The following is a 21,373-nucleotide window of genomic DNA, read 5'->3' on the forward strand; positions in this document are numbered from 1 at the left end:
ACTCAGTGTGTTACATGTATGGTGATACGTAATCATCATCTACTGGAACAACCGCTTGAAGTTTTTTTTTATTATTTAATCCAGGGTATTATCGCCCGTCATCTAACATTATTGTATTCGATTATAAAGGTACAAACAAAATTGGATGTACCAATATGTGGTCATATTGCTGTTAAAGCGTTTCATAAAGTGGAGCGTTGAAACACGCAACTTCTTATTGATTTTACATTAAAGTACATTTAATATTATAGAAAATGAATATTACTATTTACGGACGTTACTAAACTAGAAGAGGTGCTGATGTGGATCTAAATATCCACCAAAGCAGACTTAACCGAATTTGCCAGCCGTGTTGTTGTCTACGTCGACCCTGGTGAGCTTTATTTTAAGATCTAAATGGTATATAAAAACGTTTAATGTGGACATTTACGATTTCGTAGTCTGGTTGATATGTGCTGTTGCAATGAATCAGCCTGAGATTACCGAAAACGGTGGCATCGAGACACCAGCGTGTCTGTTGCATTTATCCAACATTATACTGATGCATCAGAAGATGAAGTAAAACAATACATGGATGTAAAGATAACAGAGTTGCCCTGACCACCACGTGTAGTAAGTTTAATACATCATGCCGTAAACTGCTGACGAATGAAAGAGAGGAAAAGAACTGAAAAAAACGTAATAACAAATGGTCGAATGTTTTTGATAATGTGAACGGTTTTGATAAACCTAAAACTCACATCTTAAAGGCGCGCTCTTCCTGATGGTATTCATCATATGCTGTTATTATAGTGGGAGGGGGGATCAACAAACAGCATTTATAAAAATTTAGCCTGGTCCAGAATTAAATAATAGGTAACGTATTTTCGAATCTTTCATATCTACAGGACACACGCTACTAATTATACGGAAGAACTGTGAACCAGTCTAGAAATGGGTGAAGAAATAATAGAGTATTTACAGGTTTGGTGGTCCATAATTGGTTAATAATGAAAATTAAAATTTTAGGGAAAATATCTTTTGAGAGCTTATCCTATATGTAATGTAAAAAAAATATTGACAAATTTCTACTGATGTAATTTTAGCATTTTTACAGGCTTGAATCAGGAGTACTCAATACTGAAAGTGGCACCTGATTCATTTGGTGCAGAATCAATAACACGTGTTTCATGCACATGTATGTAAACAAAGTGCCGCGGGTCATATGGTGTTCTCCACGCATAAGCTTGCACCAAGGTTAGATGTGCATGAAGAATTATAGGTGTCATTATCAGCACCCATAAATTTTAAGTTATTGAATTTTGAATATGATAGTGTTTCCATATGTTTACAATTGGAGTGGAATTAGTACCGTGAGTCCTACAGCAGCATTATCATCAATAACTAAAGACAAATATTATTGATAGATTAAGATGAAAATGGACTGCTTAACCGTATTCGGTGTTTCTGATGAAGATTCGATTTATTACTACATATAAGTAATGTATAATGACCAATATGATGAAGTTGTGTAATATGTAGACTAGATGTTATACCGATTGACAGCGGATGCTAACATTGATGGGGATTTTGTTGGACTTGTCTATGAATATTTGCGTCAAAACTGAGTGTAAAAAGAGAATTAAACCATGATATGCACTTAAATTTATACACTTATTTAATTGGGACGACCATGTTGAACGAATACCAGCAGGTCATTTTAGTATAATAGCATATATAATTTACCACGAAGGAGGAAGAGAAGATCATGTGCGATTTGTCGGCCCACTACAGTCAAGTACCGGATGTCAAATTGATGTTGATGCAATGTGAACCTAGTTTCGTTTTGTTACAATCTTCAATTCTGGTTGTTTCCTCGTAGTATGTGCTAACAATAACTATTATTTGTATTCCAAGGTTTTCAAGCTTTCTGGAGGGGTAAGTAGCCTTGGGTCTTACATATTCCTTACAGTGTAGCACTTTGTCATCAAATTACATTCATATTGATGTGGAATACACTCAGACATAAGTTAATGAAATCTATAACATTGTGTCATTTAACATCAAATATTGTTTAATCCTAATGTATCAGTCGAGATGTGTGGCTTTAACTAACTTCAAATCGATGCACACCCATTTCAATGTTGTATTGCCTCGAACACACGGACACAGACACACGCATACATACACACACACACTCATATATATATATATATATATATATATATATATATATATATATATATATATATATATATATATATATATATATATATATATATATATATGCATATATATGTATATATATATATACATATATATATATATATATATATATATATATATATATATATATATATATATATATATATATATATATATATATATATATATATATATATATATATATATATAACTCCTTTTGTAATTTTTGTAATTTTTATTCAAGGTCATTGGCTGTACAGGATATATTTTGTGATTTTTCGTTTAATTAACCTAAGGATAAAACGGAAACTGTTTGGAATCAATAAATCTATGCTTTCGTATGTGTTGACAATTATTAATAATAGTCTTAATAATAAGATTTAATGGCGTCGTTGGTTGAGTTTCTCAATGACTGATTGGGTTGGTTGTTTCTGCAAAAATTAGGTAACTTCCGAATGGCTTGGCTGGATCACTTGAATGGGCAAAGTCGAAGGAAAGCGAGTTAGAATGTCCGTCATGTGGAGTCTTTAGCGCAATAAAGACTCAGTAGGCGGAGAATATATAAAAAAAAAATTGAAAATCAATTTCATTCAGATTTTGAAGTCATTCTTCCTTCTGTGCTTCTGTTGTAAGTCTGCAGGCGTGTTTTATATTGTACTTATATATTATTCGACAGCAAACCTATTTGTTGTGACTTTTCAGTGGAAATAGAAGATGCTCATTTTGAACAAGACTATTTTTCTAGAACTCTGAACTTATTTCGAAGGAATTCTGGCCAAAGCCATCTCGATATCATCACCGTTTTTGGAATACCATTACGTTTCCGGTTTTGAAATTGTTAAGGAACCTTAAATTCATTTATGATTTCATAGACATTTATTAGGATTAGTTTAGATTCACTTCATAATACTATATGTCCCTCTCGCATTTTTATTGATGCCTTTGATAATTAAGATAATAAAGAATGTTTGGGGCGGGAACGGAGCGAGAGGGAAGGATTGTGTTAAATAGCTTCAATGTACCAAGTGAATATTTAACATAGACGCCATGTCAGGTCATATATTTTAACAGTGTAGTTGCTTGAGGTGACGGTATGTGTTTGATAGCATACTTTGCAAAATGAGGAATTTGTCTGTCAATGTGTGAGAATGTGTAACAGAGACAGACAGACCAAGTTAAAATGCAGATCCAAAAGCGTAGATGTCACTTTAGATCTACGGACGGGAGTTGCTGGCCCTGTGTTAAATAGGGTCAGAATATTTGAGAGCCGAATGGCAATGTAACAAATACGCCATGTTTGCTTGTATGTGGTGTGATGACATACGTTTAAAATGAGGTAGATATTTGTCTGTATGTCAATGTGTGTGAGGTCTGTTCATGCGAGTCACTGTGTGAATCACAGAGAGATGGTTAAAACATGAAAAGACACAAATGAAGGCAAGGTTTCAAAATCAACATTTATTAAAAGTTAAAAGCCCGCTCAGTTTAAATGAAGAGGAAGGATTAGGGCTTGTTCCTTCCATATTCATGTACAAAATATTAAATATCAACATACAGGTAGTGTTTAAAAGTTAGATTAGATTTTTATTGATCATGAAGGGCAGTATCATTGTGCCATCGAGATAAAGTACACTTCTCTGTTAAGGGAAATAGGTAACTATAATGTTCACAAAACCATTTATATTTTTTTCATCATTTTAACTATAGGAAAGACAGGCTGAGGGAACGGTAGGGATATTGTTCAAGGCACACACTAAAGAATTGATACACACGTGACAGACGTTAAATTTACAACATCATCACCACTCCCCCAAGAAATAAACCAGTCACTTTAGATCTTAGTCGATTCCCTATGTTTCTCACATGTTTGTTCTATTTAGAATTAAAAGCGAATTTGTCTGCACATCCAACCGAAATGATGTTATAATCATTTATCTTTCTATTCGATATATATATATATATATATATATATATATATATATATATATATATATATATATATATATATATATATATATATATATCAAGGCAATGGTGCACACGGTCCAACTTCGCTGAAACAATTCATTTTTGGGGAAATATCACATGGCCGTATAAGTCAAGACCGACAATGCAATCGCTTTAATTACACTCTAAAAGACAGTCTAAAGTGGCAGAGGCCTCGGACCGCCGAATTTGGAATTAACAGCGCACGAACGAACCCGCTTGCGTGTCGTCACCCGCAAAGCGTTCGTTGCTCTTGAAAATAAAAGATGGTGGCACCCGGGAACGTCGCCACAAGTCAGCGTTTTCTGTTACTACTATTGAAATTTTTCGAAATTATACTTCTAATGTTCCGTCTGTCAGCGACTATGCAAAGCCATCTCAGTGCCTACCATTTTCTGTGTCGAAGGACTACCATTATTTTATCCTCCTAATTTCAAACGTACTTTTAATATCTCCACTATAACCCTATAGAGTAAACCGTGTTCAACAGGCTACGGGCGACTTCAATCCATTCTAAATAAAACCAATAACCCAAATGGCTACATTAACCTTTATAATCTTTCTTATAAATAAAGAAAAATCTATATTTTCATCTTTAAGGTCCTTACCTTCCTATTTCAATCAAAACTACCACCTAATGCACAGAGGATATGATGAAAAAGCACAAAAAGAAATAAAATTTGTCACTTATCATTACAAATACATTCCCTGTCTCCCCTTATTGCCCTAGGATCTCACTTATACAATATTCTTTACCCCTTCTATAAAATCTCTGCCCAAACCAAACTGACACCCACACCTTTAGATGCAAAAGAAGCAGTATAAAATACAATGTAAGTCTCTTATTAACAAAACTACATTTATTATCTCCCGTTGGACACTATAGGTCTAGTTTAAAGTCACAATATCTATTGCCATATATAATGTACCTACTCTCACCTACTCGCCTATTTTGAAACAAAACTACCATCCCATCTATCCAAGGTATGATTTTAAAGACGGGATTAAAGTAAACATTATTAAGCCACCCTACCTTCCGAAAACCTCGAATAAGTACAGTAAAAAGAATCTAGCCTCGTCTATAACGCTGTTAGTTATCTCCTATATCATAATGAATAAGTACTGTTTGACATTTCACTATGCATCCTAGGGAAATATCTTATTTGTTAATTTGTATTCAATGTGCTGTTTTTCGCTTTTTACTGTTACTTAGTGTTAGCTACGGAGGCGTACCAGAAAATTAGGGACCCATTCTAGGATATGAATTTTTTAAAATTATGTCAGAAACTTCAATTTGCTTTTGAAATTCAGATCCACGTTGTCGGTTTTCACTCTTTTCTGTCACTCAGTTCAAGATTCGTAACAACAGATGTCACAGTACTCTGCTAGTCTCAGATTTTGTGTGTTCCATATCTTAAATATGTTACAATTTTGCTAGAGTAATATAAGGTTAAACATTAATTCATCAAATATAATACAGATTTAAGAAAAAGCCTTTCAATGTGCTAAATACACATACCGATTTTTCTGGACCCACCACCGTCACCATACCTGTAACCGCTAAAATGTTTAATAAAACAATTAGACACAGAATTTTACGACACAAATATAATGTGTTAAATTTGCTTTGGTTTGCTGATATTTAATAACGTGCGTGTATGGTGTGTGAGTAACTGATGCAAAGAGAGAACGAGATATAGTCATTAGTATTATTATTATTCTTTCATTGTGTATTTGCCAAACGTGACATGGAAATTTCACAAAGTACTGAAACATGTGTGATAACTTAAAGTCTTTGTTTCATTAATTCAGTCCGTAATATATCTCAAGAGCATTTCTTTTTGCAAACAGACTGTTGGTTAAATTATATCCTAACATAACAAGAAAAGACGTCTTGCTCGGCTGCTGTGTTTAAAAAATGAAGAGCAAAATATCATCCTAAAAAATAAATTTATCCAGTGAAATCGCATTATTCTGCATGACTTATTTTCAATTTTGTTTTAGAAGCATGCATTAGTTGTTTAATATACCGAGTGAAAAATAATAAACATACGCTAGTCATTTTTTAAGATTGAAACTCAGTTTGACTATCCAAATTTTAGAATTAAGCTAAAGATTTTTTTTGTTCAGGAAGCTTTGAGTATGCGTTTTGTTTCTTTCTACCATTAATTACTCAATATATCAGATTATTATTATTATTATTATTATTATTATTATTATTATTATTATTGTTGTTGTTGTTGTTGTTGTTGTTTTTGTTCTTGTTGTAATTAGCATTATTATTTCATGATGAGAAACAAATCTGAAAGCATTTGTGTCTTAGAGACGAATAGTACCAACATGTTACAAATTTAAATAGTTTTATGGCAAACTAAACAGCGTGAATTTGTAGACCTTCATAGATAAAACTATAGGAGTTAACACAGACGTTTGAAATGCATGTGTGTGTGTGTGTGTGTGTGTGTGTGTGTGTGTGTGTGTCTGCGAGAGAGTTTATAGTATTTCCCTATGAAGGTTCAATAATTTTCCTCCGAAAACATTCAGATGTCTTGGAAAAATGCACCTGTTTCTGGTAACAGATCTCACGAGTTTGAATTACAACCAAACGTTATAAACGTTATACTTTTCTAAACCATACGTCTGGAATTCTTGAAAAGTATTACATATTAACACTCCTTGTTTTTTCTTCTTCTTCCTTCAATACGTTAGCGTAATTGTTATTGGTCATTAATCTAGAGATAGTTTTCGCAATGTTAATAACATTCATGCGCGGAAAACACATTTAATTTTCGCAATGGCTTACTTGCAAATGCCAACAGTTCGAAGTTAAGAAGGAAACATTATGTTTCTACCCAATTAAATCACTTATAATTAATGAGAAAGTGTTTTGATTTGGAGAGATTTCGATGCTTGAAGCTTAACCCCCAGAAAGATGCATTTGCAGCACGTTTGTTTCTAAGTACACGTTCTGGTCTCCTGGTGGTTCCATTTTGTCAAGCTGGCATTTTTTTCTCAGACATCACATATCTAAGGAATTCTAAGGAATGTTTTTGTTGTAAACGGATTTACTTCGGATTATGTACGATGTGGGGGTGTATCCCACTGGATGTTCGTTCTGGCTTTCTTAAAGAAACCTTTAATCATAATTTTTATATCATAATTTCAATAGCTTGATAGACACAATGCACTTCGTCGGTTAATCATATATTGTAAGACAGTAACTTGATAGGAACGGGCACATCGTCAGTTAATCGTGGTGAGACAGGAAAAGTCATTTTCAGTTGCGAAACTTAAATTATTCAGTAAAATGTTCAATGGCATGTCAGATTTCATCATTCGTTTGTTACAGACTAATATATTTCTTATATTTAGAATTATATTCATGGCAAGAAAGAAGGACGAATAAAGCATTGTTTAGATAATGACATATAAGGCAATTATATGTAAACAAAACACCTCCAATTAAAATGAATTACAACAGTTTGTTCATACCATAGTGTACTATTGTAAACCCAATGAATACCTTTTGGTCATAAAGGTTTCCGTCTTACGATTGCGAAATCGGCAAAGGTATTAGTACCAGCACTTGTATAAGGCTACGGAAAACTGACAGGCTATCTGACATATAAATAATTACAGGCTAGTTGACATCATAGATACAATAATAGACTACCTGACATAGAAAACCTGACAGGCTATATGTCATCATAGATAAACTGACAGGCTACTTGTCATCAGATATAAAGTGATAGACTGCCTGTCGTAAAGAAAAACTGAATATTACATTACATCTTAGAACGACTGAACGACTGACAGGCTACCTGACATCAAAGAAAAACTTACAACATGATGTCATCATTAATCCATTTTTCCCTATCCTCTGTGAAATTACAGGTTTATTAAGAGTCTATTGTTAAACTTAAATTGTTTTTTTTTTCTTTCTTCAGATTTAACCAAAAGGGAGTTATATAATGGCTGATAAACATTACTACGAACACCTCATGGAGTTACTGGAAACAAATGAAGAGTTGAAGAAAACAAGCAAAGGTGTATACAATGTATCATGTTCTGTCTATTTATTTATGAATCTATTGTTTTTAGATATTGTCAGCAATATCCGTTTTTAATCCACTTATAAGTATTCTTCAGTTTCTATCTGACTCCATCATCATACCTACCATCTATTACGCTTTTATTGTAATGATTACGCTGTTTCAGCACGAAATTACATTTCTGCAGGCCTGCATATGGATTACGCTTTCCTGCTACATTAAAAAATAATATTAAAATAAAGCCATACAAAGTTGGTTATGTAATTGCATTATCATCTCTTTAATTCTACTAAGTAAAGTTGAAAATATTCTTTAAAAGGTGAGTGCTGCATAATAATATTGCAAGAGTGCTTTCCTTGTTTGTTATTTCTGGCAACTGCACATGTCCCATTTCAAAGAAAACAAAAGGGTTTCTTTAAACGTGAACTTGCCTGATCGATTGATTTTTTTGTGAATGGCATATGACGGGAAATGTTCGCGCAGATTAATTATTACAAACTTTAAGAGCAATCAACACCATTTTACAAACTTTAAAAGACGAATACGAGAGTAATGTAATACATGACTCTCAGAACTTGAACATGCGCATTGCAGAATTCCACTTCACGATCTATCAGCGAAAGGTTCACATGCAAACAAGTTGAAGTGAGTGCTAAATATAAAAAATACTTTAGTATATATTTTATTCTGGTTCTAATGTGTATGGATTTTGCGAGAAGAATTTGGAACAGCGTCAGAACCAGGTTGGTTGTCATTATAGTTTAGTTAGTTGTCAAAATAAACCTTTTTCCAAACATGCTGTAATTAGGAATATAATATATAATTACAATTCGTACGCCCTATTTACGCTTTTGCCTCGAGTAATAGCACTTATTATGCTTATACTTTTTGGGAGGGTGACATGTATCAATCATTGTTTACTTAATGCCTGTGATGTGGACGTTTTTAAAGATTATTAATTTAGCAAAGTTCGTGAGGCAAAGTATGTCATAAAATGTGTAGACACATGATTTGAGAGTAAATATATATATATTTAGGACTCATGGTATCAATTCAGTTGCCATAGTAAACCTATGCAAACCCTATAGTATTGAAAACGCAATAACTTAGACGTTCTGAGTGGTCATGATCAAACGTATATTTGTCAGTATAGACACATCCTTGATGACAGTGTACAAACATTATATTAATAAAACAATGTCTCTGTTTCTTCAGTTGCATCTAACAGGATTATTATTACTAAACTCTTCATTTCGTTATTAACAAATCCTGGCCAGCCAAACTCATATATACTCTATATTATCTTTACTCATTTTTAGACGGGTTAGCATTCTTCAATATCGTTATTACCACGAATTCCATATTTTATATACTAGAAGCGCTATCTAGTGATGTATAAGCAGTTCGTATACTATATTAGTCAATTAATAATCATTATCTTGGTCATCGAATATGACATATTTCGTCATTTATTTATTTTCGCTAATTATAAAAACTTTATGCATTTAGTATATTACCATGCCACATCGCGGAAAACATCTGTCCAGTGACGAAATCAAGGAAATTATGGCTTCGAATGTTAACGTGAACGTGAGTGAAATCGCTAGAACGTACAAAATTAGTACCAACATAATCTACAAAATGTGGCAAGAAGCAGTGGCAACTAATTTAACAGCAACAGTGACAGCGCCACAATCAAACGCGATGCTGGCGCGGCAGTCTCCACCGCATCACAGTGACGCTATCCATATGGAGTTGTTTGAAATTGTTTGTGGATCATAAAATCGCGTTGAAAAGGAAAACCCGGCTGTAACACGAAAATCTTGCGAATACAATTATACGTACGCTGCAGCAAGATTAAAACTATTAAATCAAATCGTCCAAAGCTAACACATGCACAGTTGTTCATTAAAGAGTTACAATGATAATTTTCATATTGACAAACATATTACATTTTAACAAAATTGATGGTGAAATTAATGTAGATCACACCATAATGAGCCTAACTGTGGAACATCCAATTATGTATCAGGAGGAACAAAGTAAGCTTTTAATCCAAGGCAATCAATACAATACAATCAAAATAAAACAAATACCACTAGATTCATCGATGAATCACATTTTGCATGAGTGACAATTTACCAATGATGAGCGTTAATAACAAATGAATAGCCCCACACAGTTAAATTCTGTTTCAAAACTTAAATTCGAATTACTGCTGGGAGAAACGAATCAAGATTATCGTACAACAATGACGTAAGACGAGTGGAACTCAGAAATACAATGAGCTGAAAAAGAAATTGGTTAAAACGTTAGTGAACAATGTCATATTATAATGCGATAAGTGATACTATATTAGAAACTGAGCGTGTTACTAACACGTTTGGTCTAATCATACTTGGACCTCGTGAAAGACTCCTTATTACAAACATAATAATTTTTTTTATTAACAAAGCATTTTAGATAAATAATCGATATATAGTATTAAAACCAACATGGTGAACACATTACTGTCTTTTAATCATTCTGATTTAAGAAACATTAATGTCAAAAAATTAAAATCTAATTATCATCTAAAATATAATCTGTTTCAGGACCAGCTTGATAATTTAGTTTTGATCGTTAATAAGTATGGTATGGTTTAGCTATATGGTAACTAAACAAAGGATGATGAAAGTGGTGAAACAGCAGTTGCCGTACCAGAAGCAAGGTTGGTTGAGATAGTAACAAGTAGGAATATTTGTCTAACAACACCCTGGAGGTACTTATATTGTGGATGTTTAACGTTCCGTTGAATAAACCGTGGCCGTCAAATTGTTTAGATGTTGGTGTTGATGCTGTATTCCCCAATGAGATCAGCCGCGCTTGACCGTTATGGACACAAACGTGTGAGATTCTTTTATCACACCAATGAGGGTTCAATTTATTGATGTTTCGGCTGCGCAAATAACGAGCTGTTGTTTGTAAAACTAAAATTGGAAAAGTTTATCCTCGTGAAGGCACTTGTGCAAGAACAGGTAAAAGTCCTATTGATGTGGGTGTTAAAATAAACGATTGTGACATTTTATTATTGTAATTTGTTTTTAGTTAACCAAAGATACTAGTATAGTTTTAAAAAAAGTATAAAATAAAGCTGCTGTTTTGTAAAATAAACCTCTGAAAATTGAAAAAAAAATATTTTCAGATTTTGATTTAGAAAATCCTGATCGAGGTTTCATAAAAATGTTTCTAACTCTTATTGTTATTTTCATAAAGAAGGGTTCTAAGCGACTATTAAAAAGTGCGCCTGGACAGCCAATACTGTATACTGCTATCCTGGCAAGGAGATAATGACAAAAGTTCCCTAAGAATTTTAATTTCAATTAGTCGATGCTAAAGTTTGGTTGCGTACAAGAAATTTCAATTATCTAGCAATTATTGTTAGTTGTATGGGCCAGGGAATGTCATCACATGTATATGTAAGATTTATTGTTTAGATTGATTTATCACATACAGCTAAGAGTTAATGAAGAGATGTCAAACCTTAATGGTGATAATAAATTTGAATATTCTAGCTGGATTTAAGTAGCTGCTTCATCTATTGAGGTTTGCGAGGGATTGAGAAACGTTTTCGTTTGTTAGGTTTGATCTGAAAGAGAAGAGTGTGCTCATATAGACATGTACGAGCATTCCAATGAGCACCATATTTGCAGGAACAACAATGTCATAGCCCATCTATCGCAGACAAGTCAAAATCATTGTTAAGCTAGTAACCTAACTGTTATGCGAAATAAAGAACAACTACAAATGAGACGATTTTTCTCATTCTTGTAAGGCTTTCAGGTTCAGATTTGTATAATGCAAGTTACTATTTCATCTATTTGACATAAATAGTATTTATGTCATCTACCCACGAGATCCTGTGTGCAACTCATTATTATTCAGAAAAACAGAACAGCATTGTATTATGCAAAATGTGAGGCTGATGCTATTTCCTATACTCCCTGTGCTGCTTCATCCATTCATATCCATGTGCAAAGAATATACAATGATAAAATAAAGCCCAGATAGTAGATGAAACAAATTAAGACTTGTATTTTTATGTCCTCTAATTATTGCAGATTGGTAACGTTTGGCTAAAAGGAAAATTCGTTTACTGCTCTGTTTCATAAAAAATGTAAGCAAAAGCCCCCATTCAGAAGTAGCCTCCGTTCATTGTTGAAATTTACACCTTGCATTTTCTGTCCTTGTTTAATTAAATTTCGTATGTCTATTTGTGAAAAGGTAAGGTCAGTTATTATTCTTCTGTTTGTTATTATTCTTATGTTAGTTATTATTCTTATGTTTGTTCTCATTCATGTTTAAATCTGAATAAATTGTAATTGTTCTTTTTGTCACTCATCTCTTACATTATTTTATTATTAATTCCATCCTTCGTTCAGTCATTAATTTCTCATTTTCTTCTTGCATCCTTTGTTCAGTCATTTTTTAATTGTTGTAAATTTTATTTACCCACTTACATATTACACACACACACACACACACACACACACACACACACACATGTATAATTATTATTTAGAAGAAGGAAATATTCATAGAATTATTTAAAGTAACTTGGTTATAATTAGTTGATTCAGCTGTTGTAGAGAAATTATTAAAGATTTTCAGAATGTTTGTCCATTTGTCAAAAAAATCTTAGTACAGTAATATCACAAACGAAAGTAATTAATGTTTGCTGGTAAATATCAACGCATAGGATTTCCTTCTTAACATCCTCTGGATTATTTCAATATTTCGATATTCTAGTCTTAAGCTTAAAATAAATATAGGTCGATAGGAAGGTGACGTGTCCTCAAAGCATTTGTTATAAATTTTGTTCTAGAACGAGTTTAGTGTATGTTGATAACAAATATTATGCATTTTTATTTCTTTTTGAAAGTTACCAAGATGTTAGAGAGAAATAAAATAAGATAATTTTCGGTGTGTATGTACGTTATTTAATAGTTTGTTTAATATGTTTGCTGGCGATTTGTTTCTATCACCATTTCCAGACAATAAAATCGCAGAGAATTGCTCGTTTGTTAGAATGAAAACAGTTCAGCAAAAAAACTCGAAATTATATCAGATCATCAATGACATATGGTACAATCAAATCGATACTGAACAGGGTGCCCATTCAGAAGGAGCATGAGTACACACATGCATTTTTGACATTAAATAATTAAGTTACTGTTGTAATTTGCTGATGGTTGCAGATATCGTAAGTAGTTACACATCCATCAAAATTTGGAAAATTAGTATTAGTTCCTGAAAATCAATAATTTTGTAACATACATTCAATATTTTTGTACTCAGGGCTTGGCAGCTATGTATTCGTGCCATCCACCTCACCTGACAGTTGGTGACCTAGGATACATTTTGTTATTATAGTGCATTTCAAAATGTAATTATTGTGCAGATATGTCACACAGTATGGAACTTGTTAACACATTTACTACACAAATTAATTACTGTTTCTTGTTCAGTTGTGAAACCTAATTCAAGGCCTAAATGATATATTTATGACATTTTTGACAATCTCTGTTCATGGTATAAAAGGGTAGATGTGTTCTCATGTATTAAGTATAAAGACTTGAATTTGCGTCGTCTGTACTTTTAATGTTACTATCAGATAATTGCTTTCGAAGAATACATTTTTGTAAACAAAATGATTTCAGGAATATTCAAGCAGATGGCATGGGCAGCTGGCAGTGCTGCAGTTGGGGGCGTTGTAGGGGGGCCACCAGGTGCCCTCGTTGGTGGTATTGCTGGTATGTAATCTAGAATCTTCGAGACAGATACAAGCTTATAGACAAAATATAGTAAACTGTATGTTTTATTTTTAATTTAGTATGTATCATGGTCATCTCAACATTAAAGAAATTAGATATAATTTCCATGTCAACTTTAGTTAGATATCATGGTCATGTCATCTTTAAATATATATCGTGGTCATGTCAGCGATAATTAGATGTCATGATTATATCAGCTTTAATTAGATATCATTGTCTTCTCATCTTTAATTGGATATCATGGTCGTGACATCTTTGAGTAGATTTAGATAACATGGTCCTGACAGTTTTAATTAGATATCATGGTCATGTAAGCTTTACTTCGATTATATAGCATGGTTGTGTCATCTTTAATTGGATATTATAATCATGTCAGCATTAGATAGATTATATATCATGGTCATCTTAGATTTATTGAGATATCACGGTCATGTCGGCTTTAATTAGATATCATGGTCATGTCAGCTTTAACGAGATTAGATATGATGGTCACGTAAACTTGTTTAGTGAAGTTAGGCCATTTTTAGCAGGATTGTATATATGGTGGTTGGATATACCGGGGTTGTTGATGGACCATCTTTAGTCTGTGGTTGATAACTGGAGTTCGGATGTTAGTTATTGCTGGGCCTCGCTTAGATGTTAGTTGATCTCAGGAACTGAGCTGGAATTGACTTGGGCTGTTGGTGGACCATCTTCAGCCAGTGTTTGATCACTTGAGTTGGCATGTTATTTATTGCTGGCTGCCCTTAGACCGGGGTTGTACGTCCCTTGGCCCATGGGTCGGATCCGGTTAGCCAACGTGTTCTATCCGGCCCTCATGACAAATCAAAATGTCACCTAAATCTGGCCTGTGAACAGTATTTATATTAAAACATTAGTGTTAGCGGCTCTCGTGTGGTCTTAAAAAATGCCATCTGTCTCATGGCCGAAAAAAGTTGTGCATCATCATCATCATCATCAGTCTCATGACCTATTGTCGTCGTTGAGGCACTGTGCTGCTGAACATCTAACCAGTTCAATCCACTTGTCTCGATCATGTGCCAATGCCTGTGTCTCCGCAAAACTTTTCCTGGTCCATTCTGTGATGTTGTCAGTCCACTTTTTTCTCTGTCAACCTCTCCTTCTGCCACCCTGGACGCTGCCCTGTAGGACTGTTGTGGATAGAATGTTGGCTCTAGTGACATGGCCATACCATTTCAGCTTTCTCTTTTTGACGGTGGTGAGGAGGTCCTCATATTGGCCTACTTCGCGCCTGATGGTATTACGCACTTCTTCATTTGTGATGTGGTCCATGTAAGAGATGCCAAGGATGGTTCTGTAGCATCTCATTTCAAGTGACTGGATTCTTCGTTGTAATTCTGCTGTCAGGGTCCATGCATCACACGAGTACAAAAAGACTGAGATGACTAGAGCTCGCAATAGTCTGATTTTAGTTTTCAGACAGATATTCTTGTCTCTCCAGATGGGTCTTAGCTTTGACAAAGCTGCCATTGTTTGTGCTGCTCTTGACAAAATTTCTTCTCTTGATCCCTTTTCAGTGATTATGGAACCAAGATAGTTGAACTGGCTCACTGTTTCCAATTCATGTCCTCTGACTTTAATCTTGGCTGAGATTTGTTTGCCACTATTTGTCATCAGTTTCTTTTTCTCAGCGCTTATCTCCATGTCAAATCTGGAAGATGTTTCATCCAGGTTCTTCACTAAGGTCTCTAGCTCGTCGTCACTGCCTGCCAGCCCATCAATGTCGTCTGCAAAGCGGAGGTTGGTGATGTTACGCCCTCCAATGCTGATTGTCCCACAGTGATTTTCCAGGGTTTCGCTCATGATGCACTCTAAGTATATGTTGAAAAGCGTGGGTGACAGGAGATCCCCTTGACGCACTCCCGCTGTTGTCTGGAACCAGTCCCCAACAGCACCTTGGGCAATTACTGCACTGGTAGCCTTGGCGTACAGCTGCTTGATGGTATTGGCTAACTTTTGTCCCATGTTATACTTCTTCATTGTGGCCCATAATGTCTCATGCCACACTCTGTCAAAGGCCTTTTTGAAATCTATGAACACATGATAGATGTCTTGTTGGTGTTGCGAGTACTTTTCACACAGAACCCTGAGATTGAATATTTGTTCTGTTGTGCTTCTTCCACTTCGGAACCCGGCCTGTTCTTCAGCGATTATTTCTTCTGCTTGTGGTTTCAGTCTGTTAAAGATGATCTTCAGCATTACCTTACTAGCATGGCTGATCAAACTTATAGTTCTGTAATTTTGGCACAGCTGGATATTGCCTTTCTTGCGAAGTGTTATAATCAGTGACTAGGTCCATTCTGTTGGCTATTCACCTGTCTGCCAGATCTTGTTGCTGATTTTTGTTAGTAGCTCTTTCACTGGTTCTCCCTCATTCTTGATAAGTTCAGCTGGGATGTTGTCTACTCCAGCTGACTTCCCATTCTTCAGTGCTCTTATTGCTGACTCCACCTCGTCTTTGAGAATGGGGGAGTCATCATCATTTGTGGAGTTTGGAACTTCAAAGCACCTCTGGGTCTTCTGTGGACTGATGGTTGTAGAGTTCTTTGCAATACTCAGTCCATCTTTCTGCAATGTCACTCGCTTCTGTGAGGCATTTTCCATTTCTGTCTTGAATGGTACTGACTCTTGGTTGTTTCTGTCTGGTGAGGTCTTTCACAATTTGGAATGCCTCTTTGCTGTTATTCTTCATCAGACTGTTCCCCATTTCTGTGCACTTTTGTCCAAATCAATTTTCTTTTGCTTTGTTCAAGTTGTTTCTGATATTCTTGTTTATTTCTCGGTACTTCAATGCCCCTGTTGTGTGTCTGGTGTTTTTTAGTTCTCTTCGGGCATCACACATCTTCAGAATCTCTTCTGTAACCCAGGGTTTTTTCTTCGGTCAATGGAGGCCAATGATGTCCTTGGCAGTTGCTGTCATGACTGTGTTGAAATTGTCTGTCATCTCATTGACATCACCATCCATCACAAGAAGTGGAGCAAATTTTCCTCCAATTGTGGCTTGGAATGACTTGCAGATGTTAGGGTCCTTCAGTTGTTCAAGGTTGAATTTGAGCCTGATGTTCTTTGGCGTGTTAATTTTCTTCAGCCTCACTCGGAAGTTCATAATCACGAGGTCTTGATCACTCCCAACATCAGCACCTGGGAATGTCCTTGTTTTTGCTCTAGTGATGCCAGATTGGTAACGGTTTTGAACCAGTATGTAGTCGATCTGGTTGTGATGGGTTCCATTTGGTGAGTGCCATGTCCAGCATCGTGAAGCTTTATGTTGTCCCAGGGTGTTGGCTAGTACCAAGTTGTTGTAGCTTGCGAACTCGAGCAGCCGTCTCCCTCTTTCATTGGTAAGCTCATTGCAAGAAGGTCCACAATGTACTTCCCAGTGTTTTAGAGCATCTTTGCCAACTTTGGCATTCCAGTCTGCTTTGACAATGAGCATATCTTTCTTACTGACCATGTTTAGAATACCCTGTAGTTTGTTGTAAAGCTCCTCTATTACTTCATCATGATGATCGGTAGTTGGAGCATAGACTTGGATAATTGTGATGTTGAAGGGAGATGCTTTCAATAGAATGGAAATGATTCTGCTAGATATGGGGCAGCATTCAAGCAAAGATCCCTTGATGGCTTTGTTTACAAGGAAGCCTTCTCCATTTATGGACTTGTCACACTCTCCATTATAGTATAATATATGCCCATCTTCAGTTTGGTGTTCTCCTAGGGATTTCCATGTAACTTCACAGAGTCCCAAATATGCCATGTGTAGCTACTCTCTGTAGCGGGTATATGTTAGGCTTTTGGTAGGCCATCCTCAGTAAGTGTTTGATTACTTTAACTGCATATAGCCAGTGGTTTATCCCATGGGTTTCCATATGGTTTGGGTTATTGATGGACCATTTCAAAAGACTGATGTCTACCGACACTGAATGATAAATTCACAGGAGCAATAGTTTTAATTTCAGGTGGATGGCCAATACAGATGCTCAGATAGTTTTGTGACCCTTTGACATGGAAATAGAATGAAGGATAAATGAAAAATGAATAATAAATTAAAGTGACAATAACTATGAAAGCACATGGAATAAATGCAGTATAACTTGTATGCACTAGATTTAAAACATTGCATCTTGTGAACATTAAAAGCTGAAATGTCAACTATAAACAAGAAATCATAACCAATATATGACAAACGAAACACAAAATAGCATCCATATTATAATGAATATATAAATTAGCCTTTACAATACCATGCTTTTCTGTAATTGTTTCCGATTGTACATTTGCTTAAAATTACATCTAATTCAGTGTCAGGTTTACTAGATTAAAGTATTTAAAAAAATGCTGATTGATGTACACTCGACAAGAGCACCTGTTTGATCAGACCGACTCGCTTGCTGCATATTTTCATTTTTTCCTACATAATGACTTCTTTGTTTAATTGACTTTCTTGTCTAAATTTGTTTCATCATTACAGTATAAGACATGTAAAGTGGTTACAGATAAATAAAGTGTGTGCATACCTACCATGTGACTATTGCGAATGTACGTAGATAAAGGCCATTGATTACAAGTACAACTTATTAGAGAATACCCTAAATATAAGAACATTCATTAAAGAACTGTCTTATAAGGGGCTGGTATGGTCATATATCTAATTTTTTTGAGGTGGTATTAAAGTTATATAATGTACTCTTTTGGGTAAGATAATGGCAATCGGTATTCTTCGCGTCTTCAACTGGCATCGGTATAATAAGGAAATTTTGTACATAAGATCTCTCTGAGTAGTGAATGTAGTATCGGGATGAGAGAAAGAGAGTTTAGCATTTTCATAGCCAAGATTTTGTGTCAGGGTGTGCAAATTTGCCATGTGACAGTTGTGGAGGTGCAGTGATAAAGGCCATTGGTTGCAAATACAAATTATTACAGCATACATTTATTGTAGGGCAGTTCTTTAAAACACTGATATATGCATGTATTTAATTTTGTTGGGCGGAATCAAGTTATATAAAGTATTTTATTTTAAGAGATAATAGTTACATAGCGGTATCATCTATGATATAAATAAGGGGAAAACTGAATTATAGGTCTTTTTAGTAGCGAATGTGCGTTAGTATCCGAACGAATGAGAGTCAGAGAATGCACTAGGGTGTGATTTGTTTCTTAATATAGGACAGGGCATGAATTGCAGTTTTAAACGAAAAGATTCAGTGGCAGGTCATTGCAGTTGACACAAAATAGAAACTACAGATTACATTTAAGTAAAACCAAGGAGAAAAGGGAATACAGAGAGAAAGATGAAAGAATCTTGGTGAGATGTACAGATGCATCATCGGGAAATTACGATGTGAACATGAAGATTAAGCGGGAATTCTACACTTTTTAAACAGGTCTACATTTAAGGTTGTCACTTTGTAATTTACAAATAAACTGTTTTTGCTTCAAGTCACACATTTGTTTTGAAAAGAATTAATAGCTACGGGATTTGAAAGAATTTTCATGTTTATCGATGTTATTTCATTCTAGAGAAATAAATCCACTATTCTAAATCATCCATTCATATTCAAGCAGTAACGAAACAAATCTGTACCTGTAATCAGCATGGAAATATATTATTAAGCATTAATGATTGTATGATCTGTGAAATGAAGTGAAACAAATTTCAGCTCCTGACAAGAGAGAAAGATGGAGAGAATGTTGAGGTATATGCGATCTTTATGCTTGATTACCAAATACAGTATGCATAGTTAGACTAAAGTTTCTGACGACTATATTAAAAAGCACTATTATGGAACATTTGGTGTGAGTAGTTACTCACAAAAATGAGTAATACATAAAATTCATGCACGACATATCTATTAAGATAAACCATATAATGCATTCTCTCTTTTCCCACCGACGAATCTGGTAATCTATTGGTCAGAGCATCCGCCTCGAATGCAAGATGTCGTTGGTTCGAACCCCGGCCGAGTCGTACCAAAAATTTATAAACATGGAACTAACAGCTGCCTCGCTAGGCGCTCAGCATTAAGAGGCTAGTGTTAGGACTGGTTGGCCTGGTGTCAGAATAAGGCGATTGAGTAGTGCATCATACTACGTGTCTGCGACATGATGCCCCAGTGCTAAACATTGCTTTTAACTGCCACGCTGCAGACAGCGTATCGATATGACCGCAACATGGTATAAGACCATAAGATCATATACAATACACCTTTGAACAAAATGAACTGTGAGTGATATTTCCCAGACAACTGCACTGACCCTGATCAAACAGTTTATATATGTTTGTGTTGCTTGTCACGGAGTGTACATTAAACATAATATTTAGCTATTGAAATTAAGTTCTTACACACATTATACATACAAGTTAAATATATATTAATCAAGTTCTTTTATATATCATACATACTCTTTAACATATTAATCAAGTTCTTTGTATTTTATATCTATCTAGGATCGTTTGCCGGGTACTTCAAATCAGATGACTACAAGTCAATGGTGGAAGCGCTTGGAAACTTATCTGATGTTGATAGAAAGAAACTGGTGCAGAAAGTTCAGGAGCTGGTTGGAAGCAGCAGCATAGAGGCACTTGATAATTTCATAAGCAATGAAGGACAGAGATTGAAAGAACTTCTGATTGGATTGTTACGGGACTATGCAAAGGCTCATGTGCTATGAGGGAGAAAATTGTAAATTGTCTAAAAGACACAATAATGATTAGATTTACAAGTTCTTCAATATCCATGGCTGATGATGATCATTTATATGCTTTGATAGGTTTTCCAAAACCATGACGAAAAGATATAAGCTTTATGTTGCATATATTTTGCAATCTTTTGTTAGAGTTGACATTGTATTATATATGTATCAAAACAGTTCAAGTATATCTTGTAGTGGATAATATAAAAATAAAGTCATGTTCTTTTAATTGTTGAGAATAATTTTAAAAAATGGTGCAAGTAATGTATTATGGCACAGTGGAAATTTCACAATCGGGCAATGCTTTCATATTCTGGCATTTTAGGCATTGATAACAATTTCATATATGTTCTTTAAATGTTCTTGTCCATATTAATCGACTATCATACATTTTACTGGTCATCTCTTCGTGTAATGCACTTGCGATATCTGTGTTCAATTCCCAATTGTACTCTTCTGATTCTTGCAAAAGGAAAATGTTATAAGTTTTCTCCACAATAAAGCACAATCCCTTTTCTAATTGGATCTGGTGCATTCATAGCTATTTAAATAACAGAGAATGGCGTGAACCAATGCTGCAGTCTTTTGCTACAAATGTGCCAGGTTAATTGTGCCAATTTTTGT

General features: G+C 34.7%; 1 protein-coding gene across 1 annotated transcript; it reads left to right on the forward strand.

Moving 5' to 3' along the window:
- The first annotated feature begins 1,760 nt into the window (after positions 1-1,760).
- Positions 1,761-20,978, forward strand: LOC149774379 (uncharacterized). The gene is made up of 4 exons (XM_089945348.1): positions 1,761-1,917; positions 8,118-8,217; positions 13,922-14,014; positions 20,505-20,978. The coding sequence occupies exons 2-4, from the start codon at positions 8,142-8,144 to the stop codon at positions 20,726-20,728; spliced, it is 393 nt and encodes a 130-aa protein (XP_089801474.1). The 5' UTR covers positions 1,761-1,917; positions 8,118-8,141; the 3' UTR covers positions 20,729-20,978.
- Positions 20,979-21,373: the final 395 nt, after the last annotated feature.

This window comes from Sinohyriopsis cumingii, unplaced genomic scaffold, assembly GCF_028554795.1.
Source record: "Sinohyriopsis cumingii isolate HCF-2022 unplaced genomic scaffold, ASM2855479v2 utg000249l, whole genome shotgun sequence".
Classification (NCBI taxonomy): Eukaryota; Metazoa; Mollusca; class Bivalvia; order Unionida; family Unionidae; genus Sinohyriopsis; species Sinohyriopsis cumingii.